Source organism: Phalacrocorax carbo, chromosome 1, assembly GCF_963921805.1.
Source record: "Phalacrocorax carbo chromosome 1, bPhaCar2.1, whole genome shotgun sequence".
In the NCBI taxonomy this organism is placed as follows: domain Eukaryota; kingdom Metazoa; phylum Chordata; class Aves; order Suliformes; family Phalacrocoracidae; genus Phalacrocorax; species Phalacrocorax carbo.
Window position 1 is genome coordinate 76,339,584 of NC_087513.1, and position 22,502 is coordinate 76,362,085.

At 39.4% G+C, this 22,502-nt stretch overlaps 1 protein-coding gene across 3 annotated transcripts; it reads right to left on the reverse strand.

Moving 5' to 3' along the window:
- Window positions 1-1,717: 1,717 nt before the first annotated feature.
- Window positions 1,718-21,285, reverse strand: TTLL1 (TTL family tubulin polyglutamylase complex subunit L1). Of its 3 annotated transcripts, none has more exons than XM_064460799.1 (10): window positions 21,162-21,285; window positions 16,353-16,485; window positions 14,324-14,532; window positions 12,328-12,508; window positions 11,107-11,241; window positions 10,829-10,937; window positions 7,669-7,812; window positions 5,824-5,910; window positions 4,492-4,655; window positions 1,718-2,957 (listed from the first exon to the last, which is right to left on the reverse strand). In XM_064460799.1, exons 2-10 carry the CDS (start codon window positions 16,463-16,465, stop codon window positions 2,828-2,830), a joined length of 1,272 nt encoding a protein of 423 aa, XP_064316869.1. In that variant the 5' UTR covers window positions 16,466-16,485; window positions 21,162-21,285; the 3' UTR covers window positions 1,718-2,827. The 3 variants fall into 3 exon arrangements, with proteins under 3 accessions (XP_064316869.1, XP_064316885.1, XP_064316878.1); XM_064460815.1 differs by having other exon boundaries at window positions 16,353-16,469; window positions 21,162-21,281; XM_064460808.1 differs by lacking the exon at window positions 21,162-21,285 and adding an exon at window positions 18,995-19,015.
- Window positions 21,286-22,502: the final 1,217 nt, after the last annotated feature.

Consider the following 22,502-nt stretch of genomic DNA (forward strand, 5'->3'; position numbering starts at 1 on the left):
CTATTACACTGAGTAATAAGATGCAAGCTCAAATTAGTTGACTCTTTCCAAGCCATTAGAAAACCCCCAACCAATCAAATAAGACTATTCAATATTAGTAATATTACAGGTAGTGCCATTCCTGTTCCATCTTGTCAATATCTGTGTTCTGGAGGCCCCAGTTTGACTCACTGCCTAGCTGTAAATACACCATTGCCAGCACAGAGTAACACCTACAAACAAGTTGGAAGGATGGACAAGATTATTTAGATGCTACCATCAGTTTGGGTTCACTGTGAAATTACAGCTAAAAAGCATCGCCTGGATTATGTCTCCAAAGCCTTCTACAGAAATAAATCCTAATAACCCAGACTTGGTTTTTCTTTCACGTTAAGCCTTTCCAAAACGGAGACTGAAAGTCACTGTAGCTCAGTTAGTACATTATGACTTCTACATACTCAAGAAGTAACAGTGTGAAGTTGACTTTTTTACCAGAATCTGCACCTCTCAGTATACCTCTTCCCTATAGAGTCCCACCAGCCTAAGGCTGCAGGAACAGGAAAGAAGATACAGGAGTAACCATTCTCTTGTAGCCATCCTTGCTAGTGCTAGTGTTACGATAGAACAAGACTACAATATCCTTTGTCCAAGCTACTAAAGAAATTAGTTACAAGCAGTGGAAATGAAGGTGAGAGAAAGCTCCATTTTCCTTCTGTCAGAGTATCCTTGTTGTGTTGCCTGTCTGTAAGAAATATAACCATACTACAAAATACTGCTTCCTACAGTGTCATAGTTCCTAAGGCTGTCACCGCTTCCTACCTTACCCCCAACAGGCAGTTGGGGGTAAAGCCAGAAACATCTGCCCCCTAAATACCACATCCTTAAAACAACACTTAATATCTGACCACACATCTGCTTAAGAGCAGCTTACCTGTCAAGGTTCAAATATGCAAGCAAGACTCACACTTAGGAACTGAAAAAAAACCAAACCCCAAACCAAACACAAAACCCCAACCCCAAAACTGGAGAGACCTGGAATTTAGATAAGCTTTACTATTCTGCAGTAATCATCTTTTTGTAGACTTATTTCAAGGGCCAACTTGAATATGTTTTTGTAGAGGCCAGTAAGAAGATTCAAGTCTGATGACCAGAGAATCAGTTGGATCTCGGTCTTTATTTCAATGGAATATACAAGATTACACTTGGAGTGACTCATTCAGTCCACATATTTCATTCTTTATTGCAAGGATGAATCCCAGATCATGTGTGAGGATATTGGTCATCCCAGCCCACATCTGCCCTCCCTCTCCAGCCCAAAATGCTCTTGCCGGATTGTGTTCAGACTGAGAGTTAAAGCACCAGCTGTCCCAAAGATGACAGTTTGTGAGTGGCTGCCCTCTTCTAGGAAGACCTTCAAAAGCAGGAAAAGGACTGAATTGACATTTTCTGTGGTGCAGGAGTCTGGTGTCTGGTTTACGTGTTCAGGAGACTCAAAACTTTTGGGAGAGGTTAAGCTTACTTTGCATGCCCTTCAGTGGCCTGCCACATAGGAGGGTAAAGCACGTAGCCTGCTGTGTCAGGCAGATTGAGTGGCACTGCACTAGTGGCATCCAGATTAGAGTGTATTACGGTTACATGGACATTGCAACTCTCAGCCTCCTTCATCTTTATCTCCACAATACTCCACCATCAAAAAGAAAAAAGGGGGAGGAGGGGGAAGAAAAATAAAGACAACCAGAACTGCACATTGACATTTATAAATAACTGCCCAATAACTGGTGGAAATGCAAGTGGAAGCAACAGGCAATCACAGACCCAACTAGTTTATTTATATGTTATGTTGTTAGAAGACTGAAATACCTAATTTTAACTTTTGCTCTATACATCTTGGTAGCTAATCATCACAACTTTTGTTATCAGAGCTACCAGAAATACCTTACCACGTGCAACAATATTTTTGTTATAGTGCACACAAAATATACAAAAATAGACAGATATTGTACTTATATACATGCATAAATACACCAAGCAATCCTGGTGTAAATAAGAATTTATCATCAGCTTCAGGCAATGAGATTTATTACAGTATGTAGTTGTTCTGTCTGTTTTTCCACAGACATGCATTATCTTGAAATAAGAATTAATGACTAGTGAAACAATGCATCAATATACCATGTGAAACACTCCCTCAGTCCATGAAACTTTCTACCTTTAGAGAGTTAGTGGCTCAAAACGCTTAAAGAAAATAAAAAAACCCCAAACCCTCAATATATTAAGAGCTGCTTTTCAGTTTCTTGATACCAGTTATAACTCATTAGCTGCATTAATTGACAATAGCCTCAAGTCCATGCATTGCTATTTTTTCTAGTTGCTCTCTCCTTTTACTAGCAAGAATCTGAACCATCATTGTGACAATATTAACACTCACCACTACCACCCTTTACAGAATCCACACCTCATTTATTATAGGGAGCTAGGGATAGGCTGCTATAGGAAATAAATTATACCCAGAACAGCAAGGGGTTTCTTTCAGAGTGCATATTTCCAGTTATCATGTTATAAAGAAAGTTCTTAATCATTACTGAGAGAATACTGGTTTATACAAAGTGTATATATATATAAAAAAATAATTATATATACATAGTTACTATATATATTGTTGTAATAACCATCAAGTCAGTGTATGTCTAGTACAGTTCCTGGTTTTAGCCTTCTTTTCAAAGGCTGTATTGTCCTCTTTTAATACTTCCCACATGCAATGTAGCAGAATTGTTCAAAAACTGCTCAAAAACTGCATTTTTGTTCATGATGTCTTCCTACCAAGACTGCAGCTGGTTTTTTTCTGTTATCACTTCCAGGTGGTTAGTACAGGCTTTCCTGAATCTCTTGCACGATTTCCTTTCACTCCAGTGGATTGCCCGGAACGACTTCGCAAGTCACGATCAGGCCCATCACTTTGTGCCATCTCTTCATCATATCTGAAAATAAGATAACCCGTTCAGTGCCTTGTCCTGCTACTCACTACACAAACAAGAGTGGGTCCTCTATATTCTATTTTAATATCTAGCACTGAAATTTAATACAAGCTCTTCTTCACACAGGCTTACACATGCATAGTTTGATATGCAGCTGTTATTCAAGGAAATATACTACCACATGATGTTGCAATACAGATCAACTGAAATACTGTCAGCTACTTTTTGAAAGAAACAAATCATCTGGCAGCTTTGGTTAAACTCCCAAGTTTGTGAAATTTTATGCTTGTGAAATTTCCCACGTACGACTGTCTTTCTCCTCACTACATAGGTCTGTGGTTAAGCAGGAACATCAGACTGCTGGCAGTTTAATAAAGTCTTAAGCTATTGCGTCAAACTAAGAATTGTTAGCTACAGTGTTAAAAAACTCCACTGTTGCACCAGAGAGTGAGTAGGGAAGGAGGTGAACAACCAACAGCATTCTTAAATTAAGTGCATTTGTTGACATGTATTTTGTAACACTTAACCACAGTGACAAGTAGTTCTTTAAATATCTAAGCCCATTATGGCCTCAGATAACCTCAGCATATATTTACCTCTCAGCTGCTACGCAAATTCCAAGCAGAAATTGGCTACAGATGCGTAATTATAATTATCAAAAGATAATACTATAGCATTTTGTAGAACAGTCATAATATATTTTTATAGTTACACTATTGTATAGGTACCCGCAGCTACCGTGTATATAACATTAATCAAAACTTAAATCATAATTCAGCCAACACTTGTATTTAACTGTCTTTACTAGTATATAGAAAGAGTATTTAAGATCAGTGTGAACTAGTGGATCAACTGTACATAACCACATTCCTGACATACTGAACAACTGTACCACTAGTGTGAGAGAATGTGTCGGAACATTTTCTCAAAAAATACAAGACACTATCTTCGATATGGTATTTAAATCAGTGTTCCTCTGCATAAGGCCAATCAATCCTAGATAAATCTTTCAGACACTCCGACATAAAGATCTCCGACATAAAGATCTTCATTTCTCTCTTTGTAATACAGACTGGGGAATTTAAAAAATATCTGACAACTCATTATTATTACATCCATGAATTACAGGAGTCAAGAGGCACCATTTCCTTGAACTGAGAGAAAATCTCTATTAAATACCTATTATATCTATTTAACTACCATCTATATATTACACTCAATAAAATTAAATGTCCGACACATGTACAAGACAAACACTCTTTGCCTCTATCCCTCAAATCCAGCTGCTGGAAGCTCAGAAGGTGCAGGCAGGGGCTTATCAGAAAAGTAACATTCCCTCTGGAGATGAAGCGAGGCAAGCTGCTTTAATGCATGCCCACCTCCAACATTGCTATTGCAGCTCCAAAAAAGTGAAGTGGTACCTTGGGTCCATTTTTCACATCAGAATGAAGTTCACCTTATCTCTTGTCGGCTACATTACACATTAAAAAAGTGAGGAAAACCATGTACATTTATACAGAACACTGATAAAACTTACAAGACTTCATAATTGCCAAGAACCTCTTTTGGTGGAGATTTATTCCATTTACAGTCTGGAATTTCCCCATTAGGCACAGCAATGTTAAGTGTGTCATTAATAAGATTATACTTCAAGATGCGATCATTAGCAGTACTGGAAGTAAGAGAAGGGGAAGCATTAACCTACGAAAGAAAAAAAACCCCATCAGCATCTGTTTTTTGACTGGTATATAGTTCTCCAAACAGCATGTGTGGTGACTATATGTACTACTCGGGAAATTAAGACTCAGCGTCTCAAAGCATATCTTTCAGTTCCTCAGATACTAGAAGGAATCCCCCATGGGGCATTTTTCATTTTTGCTTAAGGACAAAAGCACCACACCACTAAGTGCCCACAGTGTCAGTGTGAAGATTTTTGTGGAGACTAGATTCACCAGGGTTAATCAGACACGACATAGATTTTTGTTTAATTTTCTAAGCTTACATGGATACAAAACCCATCAATTTCTTACAGTGCTTACAAATTGTCTGGTTCACTCCAACAGCTGTTATATACAGGAATCTGTGGGTTTCTAGGTAGACAGCTTTTAGTTATGTTCTTAATCGGAGTTCTCCCCTGTTAAATTGTGAGCTGGATAAACACATATGTGCTCTCTATTCAAAGCACTACACTGCATCTTGTTTTAATTAAAACTGGGGTTCATTTAACACATCTCTTGTGTTCCACATTTATTATGGAGAAGTGGTATCAGAAAAATAAACAGTTGTTTGGTGGTTGTTTTTTTTTTTCTATAAAGGCCACCTACCTTTGATCTTTCAATTAGATTGAGAAGGAAGAGGGCTGGGTAAAATTTATGCTGAACATGCAGATGCAAAGTTAATACACTAAAGACAAATTTATGTGGAAAAAAAAGCCTTCCAAATATTATCCTTTCTGAGCCCCTTTTCTTTCCTCTCAACCTGCAACATTAAGGCCATGAGAGCATTTAAAACTTAAGTTTGATGTTACGCTCCATTGAGCCAATGCCTATTTTCCAGCTACTGATATAGTAGTGAATTGGGCTGCTAACATTGGGACTGCCTCTGAAGTCCAGTTGTGTGGATGCACTGGATTTAAAAGCAAAACAGAGAGCCACAAACAAATAGAAACACCAAGCAAATAGGAAACAAAAGCACATGCTAGCTTGGTCATTGCATGACCTATTTTACTTTCTGACATTTTTCTTAATCCACTTACCTGAGGAACAAAAGATATTGTTTCAAAAGAGGAAAGATTACATCAAAATCTACTTAGTTTTATTCTACGAAATGAAAAGGAAGTTTCTTTCCCCTGTATTTTATGTTACTTTACCTCAATTAGCCACGGTTTAAGCTTGTCATCAATGATAATGTCATATCCATAACACTCAAAGCAGTGTTTATCATTATTCATTACAGGCTAAGAAAACAAAACAAAGAACAACAATATGTATTAAAATCAACAATTCAGTAAGTAACCTGATTACACACTTTGTTTGCTAGAAATCACATCCGATTCCATCATGAATCATCTGCAACAGTTTTCAGGGTTGTCACTCTAATATAAGTTTGCTAACTATTAAGTTCAGGATTGCCTCTTTTTTCCAAGCTGTAAGTGAATATTTCAGTATAGTGATTGCATTAATGCCAAGTACTAAGTTACATTAATTTTCCGTTATGTTTCCAGTGTGAAAATAGAAGTGTTTTCATAGTTTGCAGAAGTCATACCAATATTTAAAGCCTGCATACATCAGAAGAAATCAGGAAGTTTTAAAATTTCCATAACACAGCTTCACATAATCATGAATTCTTTAAACTTCAGAAAAAGGAGCCAAAGACATTTCTTTTATTATGCTGCTGTAACTATGCAGAAATTTGAGGTCAAACAATTACCAGATATGTTTTAAAATTATAATTAGCTCAAGTCAACTATGGTCCAGAAAGCCAAGAGACACCAAGGACCAAGCTGTGCTTAGATGACTACCCTCTAGAGGACCAGTAGTTTTCCAGCATCTGCTAAACATTTGCAGACTTTTCTTCTTATTTTCTTTTTTTCTCATCAGATCTCTTAAAGAAACCTTTGTAACAGGTTAGTGAGATGTTTCCCCTGGACTAATAATGAAAGCTTTTCAGTTCTTCAGGGAGTGAAAGGGGGAAGGAGGAACAAGCGTCTCTCGTTACATTTACCATTGTCAGAAAGAGAGGACCAAAACATTTCGTGCTCAATAATTCTCAAGACTTTTTCTCTTCTCTTTTAAGGTTCTACTAATGTTTGGATTAAATCCCTTTTCTTCTCACATCTGGTTTCAAATATGATTGCACAGCAGAGTCTGAGTTGAGCCATGCTTCCCCACCTCCCACTGATCCTGGCTTTACAACCATGTTCCCCTCTCTTGTGCTGATTCTGCTGTTCATCTGGTCCTTCACTGAGGTGATCCAGCTTCTTACACTGGCAGAATACTAACCCCTCAATAAAGCAAGACAGTAATTGTCAGTTGGGCGAATGAGCTGATTCAGCTCACGATGGTGCCAGGACGAACCCAAAAGAGATGACAGGACCATGCACTTGGCAACGGGACAGTCCTTGGCACCAGTGAGCTCTCTGGTTGCCCCAGCTGACCTACAGAGTGATACCCGCTCTCTAATGTAATCACGGGATATTTCCCAAATGCTGGAAAGTCACTCAGAGGACTGGCTGCTACTTTTTTTTTAAATAAGAGTTAACAATAACTACGTGACTTGTGTATAAGAGGTGAAAGTAAGTTATGTAACCCTGCTGAACTAATAGCCTTACATTTCTTTGATAAATTGTCCTCCAGAGCTATTTTTTCTTTGACACATTTGTTATTGCTGAGATGACGTCACACGCCTTGGCAGAGCTTCATACTATTCACAAGGGCAGTATCAAGTCATATTAAATAGTTCACAGAGCTCTCAAGGAAAGAGATTCATTCACTTCTTCAATATGCACAGATAGCTCACAAACCCACCCACGATTCAAGTTCACTTAGCTCAGAGAAATCAAGTGATAACAGAATTGCAGAAATCAGCAGCAACACCATCACGCAAACAGCAGGAAATAGATTTTAAGAGTTTTGATGGAAAACTCACTTTCATGGTTATGGGAAGCCTGAAGCCATAGTGCTATCGCTGGCAGCATTCCAGAAACAGTACTCACCGCAACAGCCTTCAGTGACTGTACAATAATCCAGTGAATTTCATCAAATAATTTGTTTGTGACTTCCTTTCCACGGGTGCTCTCCAGATACAGGCGTAAGTTACTCACTGTCCACTTGCCTCCATGGATATGATTGTAATCATCCTGAAGAGTTAAGGAGTTAATTCAGCCTAAGATTTTGAAGTTGTTCAGCAGTTTTGTTTCATTGACACAAAAAGCCCACTGATACATACAAGTATTGCTTTAGAAACAAACTCAGCAAATGGTTTTTACTCTATTTTACAACTCTAGGAAGACTTCAGCTCTACTTTGAACTGCCCTTTATATAAACAACTGTTTCTATTACAGCTGTATATGTTTACATCATGCATTGCAAATCAAGTAATAGATCTTTTAGAAGCAAAAAACCCAACTGGTACTTTGACAGTTGTATAGTAAAACATAATTTATGATTTGGAAATATCAGTTTTAATATGTGAAAGAATGGAACTCTTTCCTCCTCTTGGGATAAAGGAGAAATGATTAAGTGAGCAATAGCTAAATTTCACTGAAGTTAGCTGTTTTAAAATGCAGCACTTGAAAGTGCTTGTCTGTGTTTATTAATTTAAAATGTGACTTGTCTATAACCCAAAAGGCAACCACGGTATCTTCTTAATGGTGCTACTGACAACAGTTACATTCAAGGATACAGTGAAATGACACCAGAATTATTTTTAAATGCTAATTCTTCAAGAAATTCAGGATTTCGATACTGAAAAAACAGTAAGTGCTACTCAAAACAGAACGGGGTAAAAAAATGACCGTATGTTTATCTTTTCAGAGGCTATCAAGGCTCTGCACTATATTCTCTTTAAATGGAAAGACAAGAGCAAACAGAGTATTCTTACTGATGGAAAGACACACGTTCAGTCCTTGAATAACTCTGATGACAAACGCTTTCTCCCTTTAAAAAGGTTCTCCTCAGAGCATTTCTAAGAAATAATTACTATATGCCTGCTAAACTATAACACACAGAATGCATAGAGCAGAAAAATGATCTCAGAGGAACGAAATCCGTCGTCCTCTAAGACAAGATCAGAGAAGCCTGTATCTATTTTTAGGCTTTTTCTACAGCTCCCCCCTTAGTAGATCTGGAAAACTGGACTGTACAAATAAAGATCTGAAACATGGTTCTCAGGACTTGCTGCATGGAAAAAATATCTTGCAACCAGATTCCAGCAAAGGAACAGAGATCAAAGTTTCAACCCTCTTTGGGGTGTTTTCCCATGAACTTGAACGGTACAAACACACTGGAACCCTACGGTTCACGCAGGGATTAGAGTAGAGATTAAACAGCTAGAACTTCAAGAGTTTTTCCAGACCTCTTCATAATTTTGATAAATTACTTGACAGTTTATATTAGATGATTCTTCTAAAACAGTACAGCCTCAGTGCCTCCAAAGTCACAGACATGTTTAAAATGGAAGGACAGATAGGATGGCTAGAGTGGCTTTACATTAAACTTTTCTCACTTCTTTCTGCAGAACTCAACAGATATTCATGTTTCAGAACCTCTAAATGTTTTTCAAATACCCTAGTAATGACTCCACATTTTTAAGCTGCTATTTGTATACCCATTTCTGTTGTCCTTTTTTCTCTCAAAGCAACCTCACCACTACTTCTACTTTTATTTGGGAGAAATCTTGAAGGCCATTCTTTTAACTGGTAGAGAATATGAAAGAGTACATAATTACGGGGTAGGCAACATATCACATGCCTCACCTCTTCACTGCTACTGGCAACAGCACCATGATTTACGCTCTAAGTTGTATGTGATCTGTTTTCACCACAACTAATTCTCAGTGTGCCTTGTCAAACCTTGATGTGTTGGAAGCACTTCACACATTAGCTCTGGAGCAAGAAAATATTTGCAATACAGAAAAATGCCATGTTTTGATACATGCCATTTTGACAAATGCTGTGTTTTGACACAGGTAAGTACCCTGGTTTATAACTACCACCATAAGTGACATTTATAATTCACATTGTTGTTACAGGAACATCCAGAAAAAAACCAGTTCTGCTGTGCTGCACACCTTACAGAATAATAATAGACAAGGCACATTTAGCAAGGTTGCAATTTAAGATACATTATATGTATCTTGTGTGTAAGTGTATGTGCATACACATATGAATATATAAGCATGAGTTTGCGTATGTGTATGTACATACACATTTACTTTCCATACTCTTAAAATAAAACCTATGAAATGAGGAAGTGCAACAATAGAGTTTTAATTACTTCAACAGAGGCATGGTTTATAAATCACAGACATCCGCTAAAAATGCAAAACAGACAGTCATCATCATCAAATGGATTCCCTGAAGAAACAAGGCTTGGGCAGTGACACTGTGTGCCCATCTGTTCATATCACCCCTGACCCACTAGCCTTTCCTCCCACTGGTGAATTTCAGCCTATTTTGACACAGGGAAGTGCTGTCAAAGCTATCAAGTTTCCACGTTTTATGAATATCAATGGCAAATTACAGGACCGGACTGTTCTGAAGGCAGAAGTCCATCTTTGTCCATTCAAGAGGAAGCCACCAGCTGGCCAGGCAACAAACATTTATCTCCAAGCTCACAACTGCACATTCCCTTTCTTACCCAGAGAAGGAAGGTGGGCGTGAGGAGGGGGAAACATAGGAAGAAGCTGGAAAGTACTGTGATGAATAAGTGCTAGAAATAGGACAGCTGAATTAACTGCATGGGGGAGACAGAGAGGGAAAGGGAGATCAGGAAGGAGATATTAAAGTGCTATTATAAAATACAAATCCACAGGAACCAGGGTTCATTAATTCCACTGCTCACAGAATCAATTGCTAAGTGAGCATATTAGCATTTAAATGACAGGAGACTTGGAAAAAAAAAACCCCTGCTTTCAACTACTGCAAGTCAATACTGAAGATATCACAGCCTGTTACAGAGCTGCAATTCATTATCTTGCATACTTTTGATCTGCAGTTTTCTGAAATTAATTTATTTTGAAGTTGAAGTTGAAGCATTTTAATTGCAAGATGATGAAGAATATGAGAAATAAAGCCTTTTTGTTCCAAGTTTTTGGGTCAATTTAAGAAAATCAGTCTTGCTACAAAAAAACACCTAAGAACTCAGTACACTTACCCCATGTTTCTGAATGGCAACATTTGTAAGGTGTACAAACATGTTATCCAACTCACTTGTACTTGGCGTATATTTTACTGTGCAAAACCGGCAAAATCCGAGTTTATACCTTAAATGCAAAAAGTAATTAAAATGTGTTTAAACCACAATAAGAAATAAGGAGAAGAGCATCCCAGGATATCATGTACATGCTAAACTTCTCTGCGCAACAAGCGCAACATTATTTTTACTACGTTAAATATTATCGCAAAAAAAACCCCAAATATAAACAATCTTACATGTAACATCTCAGTGGACGATACGTAGATACTAAAACATATAGACGAAGATCAAATTTCTTCCCACCAATAAGTAATGGATTGTTGATATACAGAGAAATCACATAGGCTTCTTTGGAAGACTGAGATACAAACCTGAAAAACACAAATCATGTTTCAGAATGTGACAGTTGCAAAGATATAACCTGATAAGTCGTCATTGCCTTCTTTAGAAGCACTGTATAAACTTTGGATTGACTGAAACCTTGTGTCTTTTGCCAAGACAATGTACAAAATTGTAGTGGTTAATAATAGACACTTGGCATCAGGCATTATATACCAAAAAAAGTTAAAAATACTAAACAGGTGACCAGGATCAATTAGCCTTTTAAACTCAGTTTTGAAGTTAACAGGGTAGCTGACTGAGCCATTCAGAATGAAGCTCTACAAGCCAGTCTTTTCCTTGGAGAGCACTTAAGAGCTTGGCATGGTTCAGACAAGCTGAGAGTATATGCTACATTACCTTCATAAGTCAAGGCCTTATACTCCTATAATATTTCTATTTATGCTTGGTATACAATTGCAAACCAGTGTGAAAGCCTATGATAACTTTCAGATTGTGACATTCTTCAGATTCCAAGTCAAAAATAAAAAGACTCAAGTGATATTCAGCCGGTTGCTTTATAGCAGGAAAAACATTAACGTTAGTTGTGTGATCAAAACTTTTACTAGTCAGAGAAAACAGATTGCTAACCTGTTCCATCCATTTGGATGTACATCACCAACATGAGGTGTATTCTTTTGTGCTCCAAATGGAAAATGTATCTATTTCATATAAATGCATTCTTTTATTGTACTAATTTAAAAAGTGAATGAATATATATTAAATAATTCTTGAAATTGGTTAGGGAAATATTTTTCTCTTTCTTCCTGTTATTTAATACTATGAAGGAGAACAATTTATTTTTGTGCAATTTTATTTCCCCAACAACACTGGAAGCATTTTTATAAAGAATAGTTATTTTAACCATTCTTTGTACGTCCGTATACCAAAACAAACTGTATTAAAACCTGTTTGAAGGAGGAAGTCAGATAACAACTGAGATTAAATGCAAATCTAACTATATAATGACAAAGTAATAATAATGGAATACTTTTCCCATGCATCAGACACTTAGCATGTTGATGTGGTTCATGTGATTACAGAAACTAGAATAAAGGATTTGGGTTTTAAGAACTTACGAAGATGTTTTGCTATCTCGAGACCATTTTTTAATTTGGGAGAGTTTATTGATCAGAAATATTCCTTTTCCTTGAGCTTTGCCACAAGGTTTCATAATCCAAGTGCTGGATGGATTTTTTCTGAATTCTTCAACAAAGAGATTATAATCAGCAGGAAGCATAAAAGTAACAGGAACAAAATCTGAGTTAAAGAAAAAAAAAAAAGGTGCACAATTAAGGACACTGTAGCTGATAAGGTAATTGACACATACAGACTAAAAAAATGTGTCCTTTCAGTTTTCTAGTCTGGCATGATCCATCTTCATTAAGACCCATGTTGCTTTTTATCTCATTTAAATTCCAGTTTGTAGTTTTTACTTAAACAATTGCAAAATATTGCATGCTGCTAACTTCAGATTAATAGATTTTAATTCACATGAATCAATTTTCTTCTTCTGTTTATATGCTGTGAAATTAGATTATATACCATTCCAACTTAACTTAATCAAACTTTCTCAATATCCTATGTCAGCTTTTACCACCCTGCTAACTACTTTATCATCCTCTGTGTATGCAATATGAATGTTGATGTTGCTTCACCTTTGGTTGCAGTAATTTTTACTTCTGTGTAACTCCCATTAGTCATTCTTATTTGCTTCCACAATCAATATCACCATACTTACTGAATTCTAAAGAAAAGCACTTCTCACTTTTGCTATCAGATTATCTTCACTTCCATCCATAAAAAACTGCCTCTTACACGGATGAACAGTGCTTTCATTTCACTTTCACAAGATATAAATCAGCTGAACATATCCCCATCTCTGTTTCACTCCAGTGCTTTCTGACCTCCAAAACAACTTTACTCTCCTCATTCCTGATCTATTGCTGGTTTGTTTTGTTTTTTTGGTTGTTTTATTTGTTGGGGGGGGGGGGGGGGGGGCAGATGTTGTGTGTTGCTTTTTAAAATTATTTTATAGCAGTCATTACTTCCAACTTCCCCCAAATTTCTCCTCTGAAGAATCTGCTCATTCAGTTCTGTCTAGAGCCTTTCTGCAAAAGTTTACGGTTTTGCTCCAGTATAAGATTTTCAGAAAATGTTTTTTCACCTTTGAATTCCAGATCCTCCAGTGCTGCCCCATGTGAAGTTTCAGAGCTGTTTGGTTTCACCACTAATCTTACTGCAAAGTACCTTAATCCCACAACTTTCCCTCTTCAAAATAATAAAAGAAAACCCAATCCAACCTAACAACAAAAACCCCACCCACCCAACCCCTCTTCCAGGCTCCTCCCCTCAAACACAGAGAGCCTAGTTACAAATCTATTTCTGCACCTTTACATTTAAAAATAATAATTTTGTTATCACTTCATCCATGCTGCTTCAGCTAATGCTGCACCGGTAAATTCAGTCTTCTTTAAGGACCTTACTACTTACAAAACTAAGTCTAAATACAATTTCCATGCATACAAACTGGATTTGTCCTCCTCACTAAATACTTGCAAGTACACAGTGGAGGAACTGGGCCTTAGTGCTGTGGTAATATGACAGGGAAACAGAAATGTTCAACCTATTATTCCTGCTTTGTCTCTAATTTCAAAGATCCTGAACAAGTGGCAACCCCTCTATTCCTCTCAATGTGTATATTAGCCATTATCCTTCAAAGCAAGGTTTTTTAAAAGCTTTGAAAATATAGTATTTCATATTAAATGTTCACTACTACTGTATTTACCACTTTCCCAATTCTTGTGTTTCCTTGTGCTCTAATGGCAGATCTGAGGGGAGCGAAAAGGTGAAGAAGACAGTGAAAGAAGGCTATTAGGTTTGCAGAAGGGCAGCAAACGATTTTAGGATAAAGTGCACTTTATTTAATTGACAGGGACAGAGCATTTCAAGATAGTCACTTTAATGTTCTAACACTTCAGAGGTTCAGTGCTTTATGCACAGCAAAGCTCGCTCAATCCCAAGTTATTGACCACAGAGGAAAAGAGATTAATGCTGATAATGAGAATCACATACCCAAATAAATATATTTCCCATTTTCATCTTTTTCAGCGAGAGGACTTCCTTCTTTCTCCAGTTCTTTCCTATATCGCTTAATATTCTTTACCATCAAATCTTTTCTGGTCAGTTCATAATGGTTTGGGAAATGATTGACAATTTGGTCATCAGAGAGGCGATAACCAGTTTCCACACTGAAAACATTTCTGATCGTTTGCACGCTCATCCTGAAAGCAGAGACAGATACCAAATAACTTTTCCCAAGAAAAAAAGCTCCGGAGGACAAAGTTGACATATTTTTGTTTGTCACATTCACTTAATCCTTTCTCCTTCATTTCTCTTTATAATATTTTGCTGCAGTGACAATCCAACATATCCTGAACCTCTATCAGCTAAATCAATGAAACCCTGCCAGAGGTTTTATCAACCCCTCTCTTACTATTGAAATTGGGGCAGACATGGAGGAAAAGAAGACAACAATTTGGCCCTACTGGACTCTGTCAACTGGACTCAGGTCAACGCCCAGCAGAACCTGAAAATGACTGATATCTATGCTACAGAAGCATCCTTCTAAATCTATTACTTCACCCTCTGGAAACTCAGCTTTCCTCTTAAAAGAGGCCACAAAAACAATTTCCTACTGACTACCTTGCTATTTGGATTGTAAAAGACTTCAAGCATATGAATTGAAAACAGCAATTCAGAGATCTTGTTAAAAACATTGGTAAGCACCAGATCAGAGGGCTGCAGTGACAAAGTTATAAAATCAATTATCTACTTCATTTTTCACAGAAGATAAGAGCAGACCCATAGGTACAAAAAATTTTCCGTATTAGATGTGTCACACTGAAAATTTGAGAATATTTCCTGAATGCCATTGATCTGCTACATTGTTACTTTAGGAAGGAAAAAAAAAACCAAAACACAAAACCCCAACCCCAAAACAAAACAACCAGTCACACAACAGTTTCCATGAGTGCCCTGTTCCCCTACTCCCCTCCAGCCACATTCCAAAAGCATGAGCGTATTACTAGATTCCTACCCATTTAAATAAGTGGTTCACAAAGGGTACATTTGCCAGCATAAACCACCATTCTGTTGTATTTGAAAGGGAAAATATAAATTGCCTGGTTTACTTGAAGATTATTGTTTCTGCCAACTAATAGATTACTGCATTCTAGGACAGCATTTCACAGTCTTATATTAGACAAATGCCAAATAAGAAGCTAGATGATTAACTCTCGCTCTTTCACTATTATCTTGGCTTAATTTCACATTCACTCTCAGTATTGAAATGTTGAATAACTGGTCTGCATCTAAATCATTATCATGACGGAGGAGGAAAGTACAGCTCTCAAGGCCTTTATTACAGGAGTCTGCACTCTGGTAACACGGCAAGCCTCTGTCACATTGATAAAAGAATAGTTTATTATATATTGGAGCTGCGTACTCTTGGATTATTTTGCTTAGGCTGTGTTGTCAGAAAATTTTGGGGAAAGATACATATGTTCAAAGATTCCCCTCAGGCCACAAATCCCCTCCAACAGCAGAGGAAAAATTCTCCTTACTGCAAACAAGACATTTGAATAAAATCAGGTATCACATTTCAAAACAAAAAACACTGAGCACAGCCTTTCCCCATGGCTTTTCACAATTGGTATTCCCAGAAGTGATAGACATCTTGCTAGGTCAGTGACTTTCCACTCTCTAACAAAACCTTTGGCAAACTGCAAAGATACACGAGATCAGTAGCATGGGAATGGATCCATGCAGATGGGACCTTCTGCCCTGAGGAATACCAATGACTTCAGCAGGCCTGCACAGATAAGGAATCTACTAATACAAACCTGAACAGAAGACCAGCAACAGCATAAGACATTACAGGAGCAACGAAACAACATTACACTTCTAGAAGCACAGCAGAAAATTAACGCCAATTTCTGCATCTTTTGTTTTAAGTATGTGTTTTGTTGTATTACTAATGGTATTAACAGAAGATATTAAAATACTTCACAAATTTAGGAATTGGTATTTTTAATGTACTTACCAATAAAAATTCCAGTCTTCATTTTCTGCCACCTGAATCCAGCCTCTTTTTTCAAAGTTGTTTATTAGAACAGATTTTTCTATGTCAGTTACCCACTTCACTTTTCCCGCCATTATCCTAAAGCAGAATCAACCTGTTAGTAAAGAAAAGTTTGTAGATGTGAAGGTGAAAACAGGGGAGAATATGAAACAGGAAAGTCAAAGGGGAAGAAAAGTGGCATCCAGAAAGCACTTTAACTTCAGTAAGCTAGAAGTAGTGAATTAATTTTAAAAATTGAGGAAAATAATGTCTTAGGTTCAGTCTGAAACCCTACATTTGTCAGCTGGACAACTACAAACAAAGACAGTAGTTACAAGGACCTTTCACGCTCCCCAGCCAACCCACCTTTTATGAATGAGCACACAGCTCATGTCTTCTCTTAAATACACTAATGACAGAAATCTCTATCATACTTACTGGGTAATGTTTATAGAATCAAGCATAGAGCACAGACATTTTATTATTTCTAACCAAGACTTATATGCATGTAACATTTTTGAAGTTGGAGAGTTCATATGGATCGCTTAGAGACTGCAGACAAAAAGAAAATGATTCCAAGAGAAATCCCTTACATGCCTTATCATGAATCACAATTTGCTATACCTGAAAGGAAAGGAACCAAAGTAGCATTACCAACTTTGCATTGTCTTCTCTGTATTTCATGCAGCCATGATTTTGCCTTCTGCGCTAGCTGGCGGGTGGAATAAACTGCTATCATTAAACCCTTGACAGCAGGATTTCCCCAAACATAAGGTTGTTAAAATGGTCCTTATAAGCTGCATTTCAATTCATGACACCTAGGTGTCACTTTCTACATTAGATTTCTCACTTGTCCAGATCAGGCTTTTCTGTTAGGATCGCACAACCATTCCTGTTGGAAGGGACCTCAGGAGTTCTCTTTTCCAGACTCCTGCTCAACGCAGGGTTAGCTATGAGGTCAAGACCAGGTTGCTCAGAGCTTTATCCAGCAACATTTTGAAAACCTCCAGAGATGCAAAGCTTCTCTGGCCATCATGTCTCACTGCTTGACTGGCCTCATAAGGAGAAGTTGGTGGGTTTTTTTCCCCCATATATGCTTTCCATATATTCTGAACCTCTCTTCTTCCAGCTTATGCCAGTTGCCTCTCACCTGCCCCCCCGCTCACTTCACAACCCTAAAGAGCCTGGGTGCATCTTCTTGATAACTTCTCATAGGTACGGGCAGGCTGCTCTTTGGTGACCCCAGAGCCACCTATTCTCCAAGCTGAAGAAACACAGTTGCCCCAGCTTCTCCTCACCAGACAAGTGCTTCAGCCCCCTGACCATCTTGGTAACACTCTGCTCAACTCACTCCAGTTTACTGATGACTGTCTTGCTCTTGAGGGCTCAAGTTACTTTTGCCCAACCTCTAATATATTGCGTTACATCCTTGCCCTTTTTGTTTGAGAAAGACAGCTAACTCTAGCAAAGTGGGAATGCACAATAAATGTGCTGAGGGAGGAGTGAAGACAAGCCCAGCACCCAGAATTGCTACCTCACGAAGGGCGGGCTGAAGCTTTCTGACAGCAGCAGGCACTCACCTACTTGCACTCCCCTTTGCAAGGGCTGCTTGGCCCCTTTGCAAGGGCTGCACCCCTTCATGCGGGTGTCTCACATCATGTATTAATGTAATAACAATGAAGATGGGGGCAAAGAAACATGAATTGAAGCATGTCATCCTTTGTGCATACATAGTCTAGAGCCAAAAGCCTACTATCCCATTGATAGGGACAGAACATTATGCTAACAAATAACATATTTACCCCATTTCTAAGTGGTGAAGCCCAGCCTCCAGCATCTAGGCCTGACTGACATACAACTATTAAGCAAGCTAACATATATTAATGAACAAACAATAACAACTGATAGAGTCAAGGGTAGACAGCTCTCATAAGCAGTTTCAATGTTGCTCTTTAGTCTGTCTGCAGTTCATTCCACAAATTAGTTTTACAATTGCAGTCTCGTGAATTTTCATAGTTGTGTTTTACAGAAATCAACCACAGAGAAGTGCTGATTCAGAAGAAAATCTCTTTCAGCGAAAAGCAGATTGTTTGGCACACCCCTCTTGCAAGCACAAAAACCACCAGGCAAGTGAGTGGGAGAGCAGAGTTACACATGCATGTAACACCATCTACTGCTCCCTCTACATATACTCTTCCATTGAAAAGTCAATTAAAACTTAAAATTGCCTTTCCAATATAGTACTGTAATTAATGCAAGTAAGTAATGAATGTAGTGAATATAATTTTTGCAGCTGAGATATTGGACTGGAATTCAAGGGGTCTTCAGTTTCCAGGACCAGATATGGAAATGTACATCTGCCAGCAAGCTAATGACCCTATGGTTTTTCTCTTCCTGGGAGGCATAGCCCATAATACAGTGCTCCCGCTTTTTCCTTCCTAGACTATTTAAACTGCCAAACTCCACGAGGCAGAAGTGTTTACTGTTAGACTTCAATTTTAAAGAGCTTTAGACACCCTTATTTTTATTCACATCAGTAAAAGAAATTGAAATCAAGTTTAAATAGACAGATAGAACAAACTATATGCAGTCTCAGGATTTTTTTGTGTGTGCTTATACAACACCTGGTTCTACAAGGTCATGATCTTTCTCTGGGCCTTCCAGGTACTACCAAAACAAAAACAAATGAAACAAAGGGATTAATTTGTTTGTACTCAAGTATGTATGATTCACCATCAGTGACTCACTACTACCGCACACCATCTTGTTGTCGTTTTAAAAGTTCAGGGATTAGTCAGCCTGGAGTAGGATTGTCCCTTCAAAAGGAAATGCATTAAATGCTAAGATAGCATTAACCAAACACAATATAAAATTTTCAAAAGGCCATAAAACGTGTCCTCCACATCTCCAAGCTACCCCATTAGGTTTACTGATCTTTCTCTGTCACCTGACTCCCCGATCCTGTTCCCTGCTTCCCAAGTGTGTCTCACTTCAGCATCCTTAGTACAACAGCTACAGCTACCCTCGGGGCTTGTTCTTTCAGAAACGCCGCATCAGACAAATGTAGCTGCCTGCGCCTCTGTCTTTGTAGAAGCACATAGCTGCTGCCTGGCAAAGATTAAGAGACCGGCTGTGCTGCCACAAGCAGGGCTACTCTGCTAACGCTTCTAATGCTGCAGCTTCATTTCTACCCTGGGATGCAACAGCTGTCACAGCATCCTTTCTACAGGATTCTTTATTAAGGTATTTCAATGCATGCTACACATCCTACGGCAAGGAACCCTCAAAGACTGCATATGCTGATCCAGCAAGTAGATTTTGTGGTAGCAAGTGGGACTGCTCCATGACTCGTGCTGTCCTACTCCCAGAGGCTGCACAGTTTGACTTCAGAATCCAGAGATAGTTCAACAGAAGACTCACCCACAGGAGGGTGAGTTAAAGCTAAACCAAAGCTTAAAACTGAACATAACTTCTAACACAAATAAAAAGAAAAATTCCCAAAAAAAGGAACAGAATGACACTCTTGTAACTTTAGGCCTTATAGATCCATCCTGCTACAGGAGGACTGAAAGAACAGCAATACAACAGCAGACTGAAAATCAGTCCTTAGTTTATGTGGACAGTTTGATCATCTCAGATGATGTTTAACTGTCCTGTAAATAAAATAATCTGATTTTGTGTAATCTGATTACTGAAACCCCCAAACAAGGAGTCATAAAAAATAACTTAGGGTAAATTGTACCAAAAACTTTCTTATTTTCAATCATATAATTTTATTAGAATATAATTTTCTACAGGAATCCGCTAATCCACAATTAGGTATTCTAGATAACCTGATGAGATAACGACACATTCAAAATTCTGGTCAGCTGAGATCCTTCCTTAGCTTTGGTAAATGTCAAAAGAAGACATACAGAGGTAATGGTACAGTAAGTCAAATCCTGCTCAGAGCACCAGACCTCCTACTCAGGAGGCAATTACAGCAGGCCTGATACTACCCCAATAGCAAGTAAACATAAGGAAGCCTGGCAGCAGCCTAATCCAAGACAAGGGCTTCTTGCCCTGGCACAGGTTCCTGGGGTGATGGTAAGACCCAAAAGAGCCCCAGCCGTCATTCTTCCTCGGATTTACTGCCACTAGAGAAGCCACTCACGCCAACTGCAGACCATCCTTTCATGCTGCAAAATAAGCGTAAGCAAACGGTGCCGGCGCCTGCGGCACCTGATCTACCAAGCTCCATCCGCTTCCAACACTTGAAAACATAATTGTGATGGTTCATTAAGTTTATCACTGGAAAATCCAGTTCGGCTGATGGGGTTGTGCCGTCAGAGGAGACGGGGAGGGCCTGCCAGAGCGAGTCCCAGAACGTTAGGGATAAAGGGGAGCCAGCGCCTGGCTGGGCGTCGGGAAGGGGGAGCCGGGGGCGCGGACCACCGAACGCCCCAGAAGCAGACGCCGACAAGCCACGCGCTCCCACAGGGAACCGCGGCTCGGGCCTCCGCCAACGCCTATGTCGCGACACACGCACGAAGAGGCTGACCCTGGCTGGCTTCGGCCCCGCCCCTCCCAGGCGCCCTCCGAAAGCGGGCCCGCAAGGGGAACCTGGGCGAGACGATTACTTCCCCCCTCCATCTCCCAGGAAGGGTCGCGATCCAACAGGGATCAGCTGTCGCGACAACGCCGGGTGGGGGGTGGAAGGGTGGGAAGCCGAGCGCCGCCCCCGACAGCAGGCGCTTACAGCCCGCATCGTGTGTTTGCGTGGGACGACCCAACCAGCGCCCCCGCGCTCACCTGGCGGCGGCGCCCCCCCAGGCCCAGCCGTCCCCGCCGGCCGCTCCCACCGCCCTGCCGGCGGCTCCGTTGCGCGGCGCGGCACAGCCCTTCCGGCTCCGCTCCCTAGCAACGGCGACGCGCCGGGGGCGGGACTTCCGGAGCGGCGGCGGCGGGTCGGTTGCCAGGGAGACGCAGAGCGGCCCCGCCCCGCCAGCGCGAGGAGCTGCGCGCACTGGCGCCGCCGGCCGCCATCTTGTCTCTTGTCGCAAGTGTGTCCTGGGCCCGCCCCACCGTTACAAAAAAAGTCCCTGGCAAACATCTGATAATGAGTAAACGGAGGTTTGTGGAAGGTCATGGCGTGACAAAACATGCCTAGATGTTCTCATAATACCTAAAAAACCCCAGGTTGCTCACGTGCCAAAGCTCAAGTCCCCGTTTGAGCACAGAAGGTGCCAAGAGATGTATTGCCATATGGCTGAGGGAATATCTTTTTTTGTATTGATACTGTTTTGAGGAAGCGTGCAAATTTTTCTCAAAATTATTAACAACCATAATTCACAGTGAAAACTGGATGAGAAAAACAGTACTTGAGAAGTTATGTCATTAGTGCCTGTGTAGAGAAGCCTGATTTCTGCTTACAAAATTCTTTCCAAAACGAGAGATTATGTAAAGACATCTGACACATATTAAGGTTACTGACATTTTGTGATGGGCTCAGTACAAAACAATAAGGTATTACATAATGAACTCCAGAGATTTGAAGAGTCTCTGAGGAAAAACTAAAAGGTAAGATATTCATTCTGTAAGACAAATTACTGATTAAAACATAGAGCCATCAGGACAGCAGCTGAAATAAGCTGAAGTAAAATATTCATTCTGTAGAACAAATTACTTATTAAAAAATAGATCTGTCAAGACAGCAGCTGAAATAAGCCGTATGCAGTGCGTTGGTGTACAGCAGATAACTCCGATACAAATCTGTATTCCCTAAGAGCCTCAATTCCCCAAATCATCTGAATATAATAAATATGCTCTATGATTTACCATATCATCCTATGGTAATAGGCTCAGTTTCAAGGATGCAAGTACAAATAAAGTGTTATATTTAATAATTAATATAGCTGGAGCTATTAAATATTCCCTAGTTTAACTAAAAGCAGCCGCAAAATGCAGTTTATCTTCCTACAGTCACGTGCAGTGGAAATTTCCTGGCACCATGATACTTCTGGCAGCAGAAGAGAGCATGGAGCAGCCTTCACAGCCTTCTTTCAACCAAGGAGGTACGTCTGCTGTGGCAGCTGGCAGCAAGAAAAGTGAACCTGAATCTTCTTGCTTTCAATCCTTTTTTTTGTCCCTGCA

What these genes read in the sequence shown, in the direction of transcription:
- TTLL1 (XM_064460799.1), bottom strand. Translation starts at nt 16,465, where the DNA reads ATGGCGGGAAAAGTGAAGTGGGTAACTGACATAGAAAAATCTGTTCTA. An exon ending in CGAGATAGCAAAACATCTTC is followed by an intron (nt 11,242 to 12,327) that starts GTAAGTTCTTAA and finishes TGTGTTTTTCAG; the next exon opens with GTTTGTATCTCAGTCTTCCA. An exon ending in CTTGGCAATTATGAAGTCTT is followed by an intron (nt 2,958 to 4,491) that starts GTAAGTTTTATC and finishes TCTTATTTTCAG; the next exon opens with ATATGATGAAGAGATGGCAC.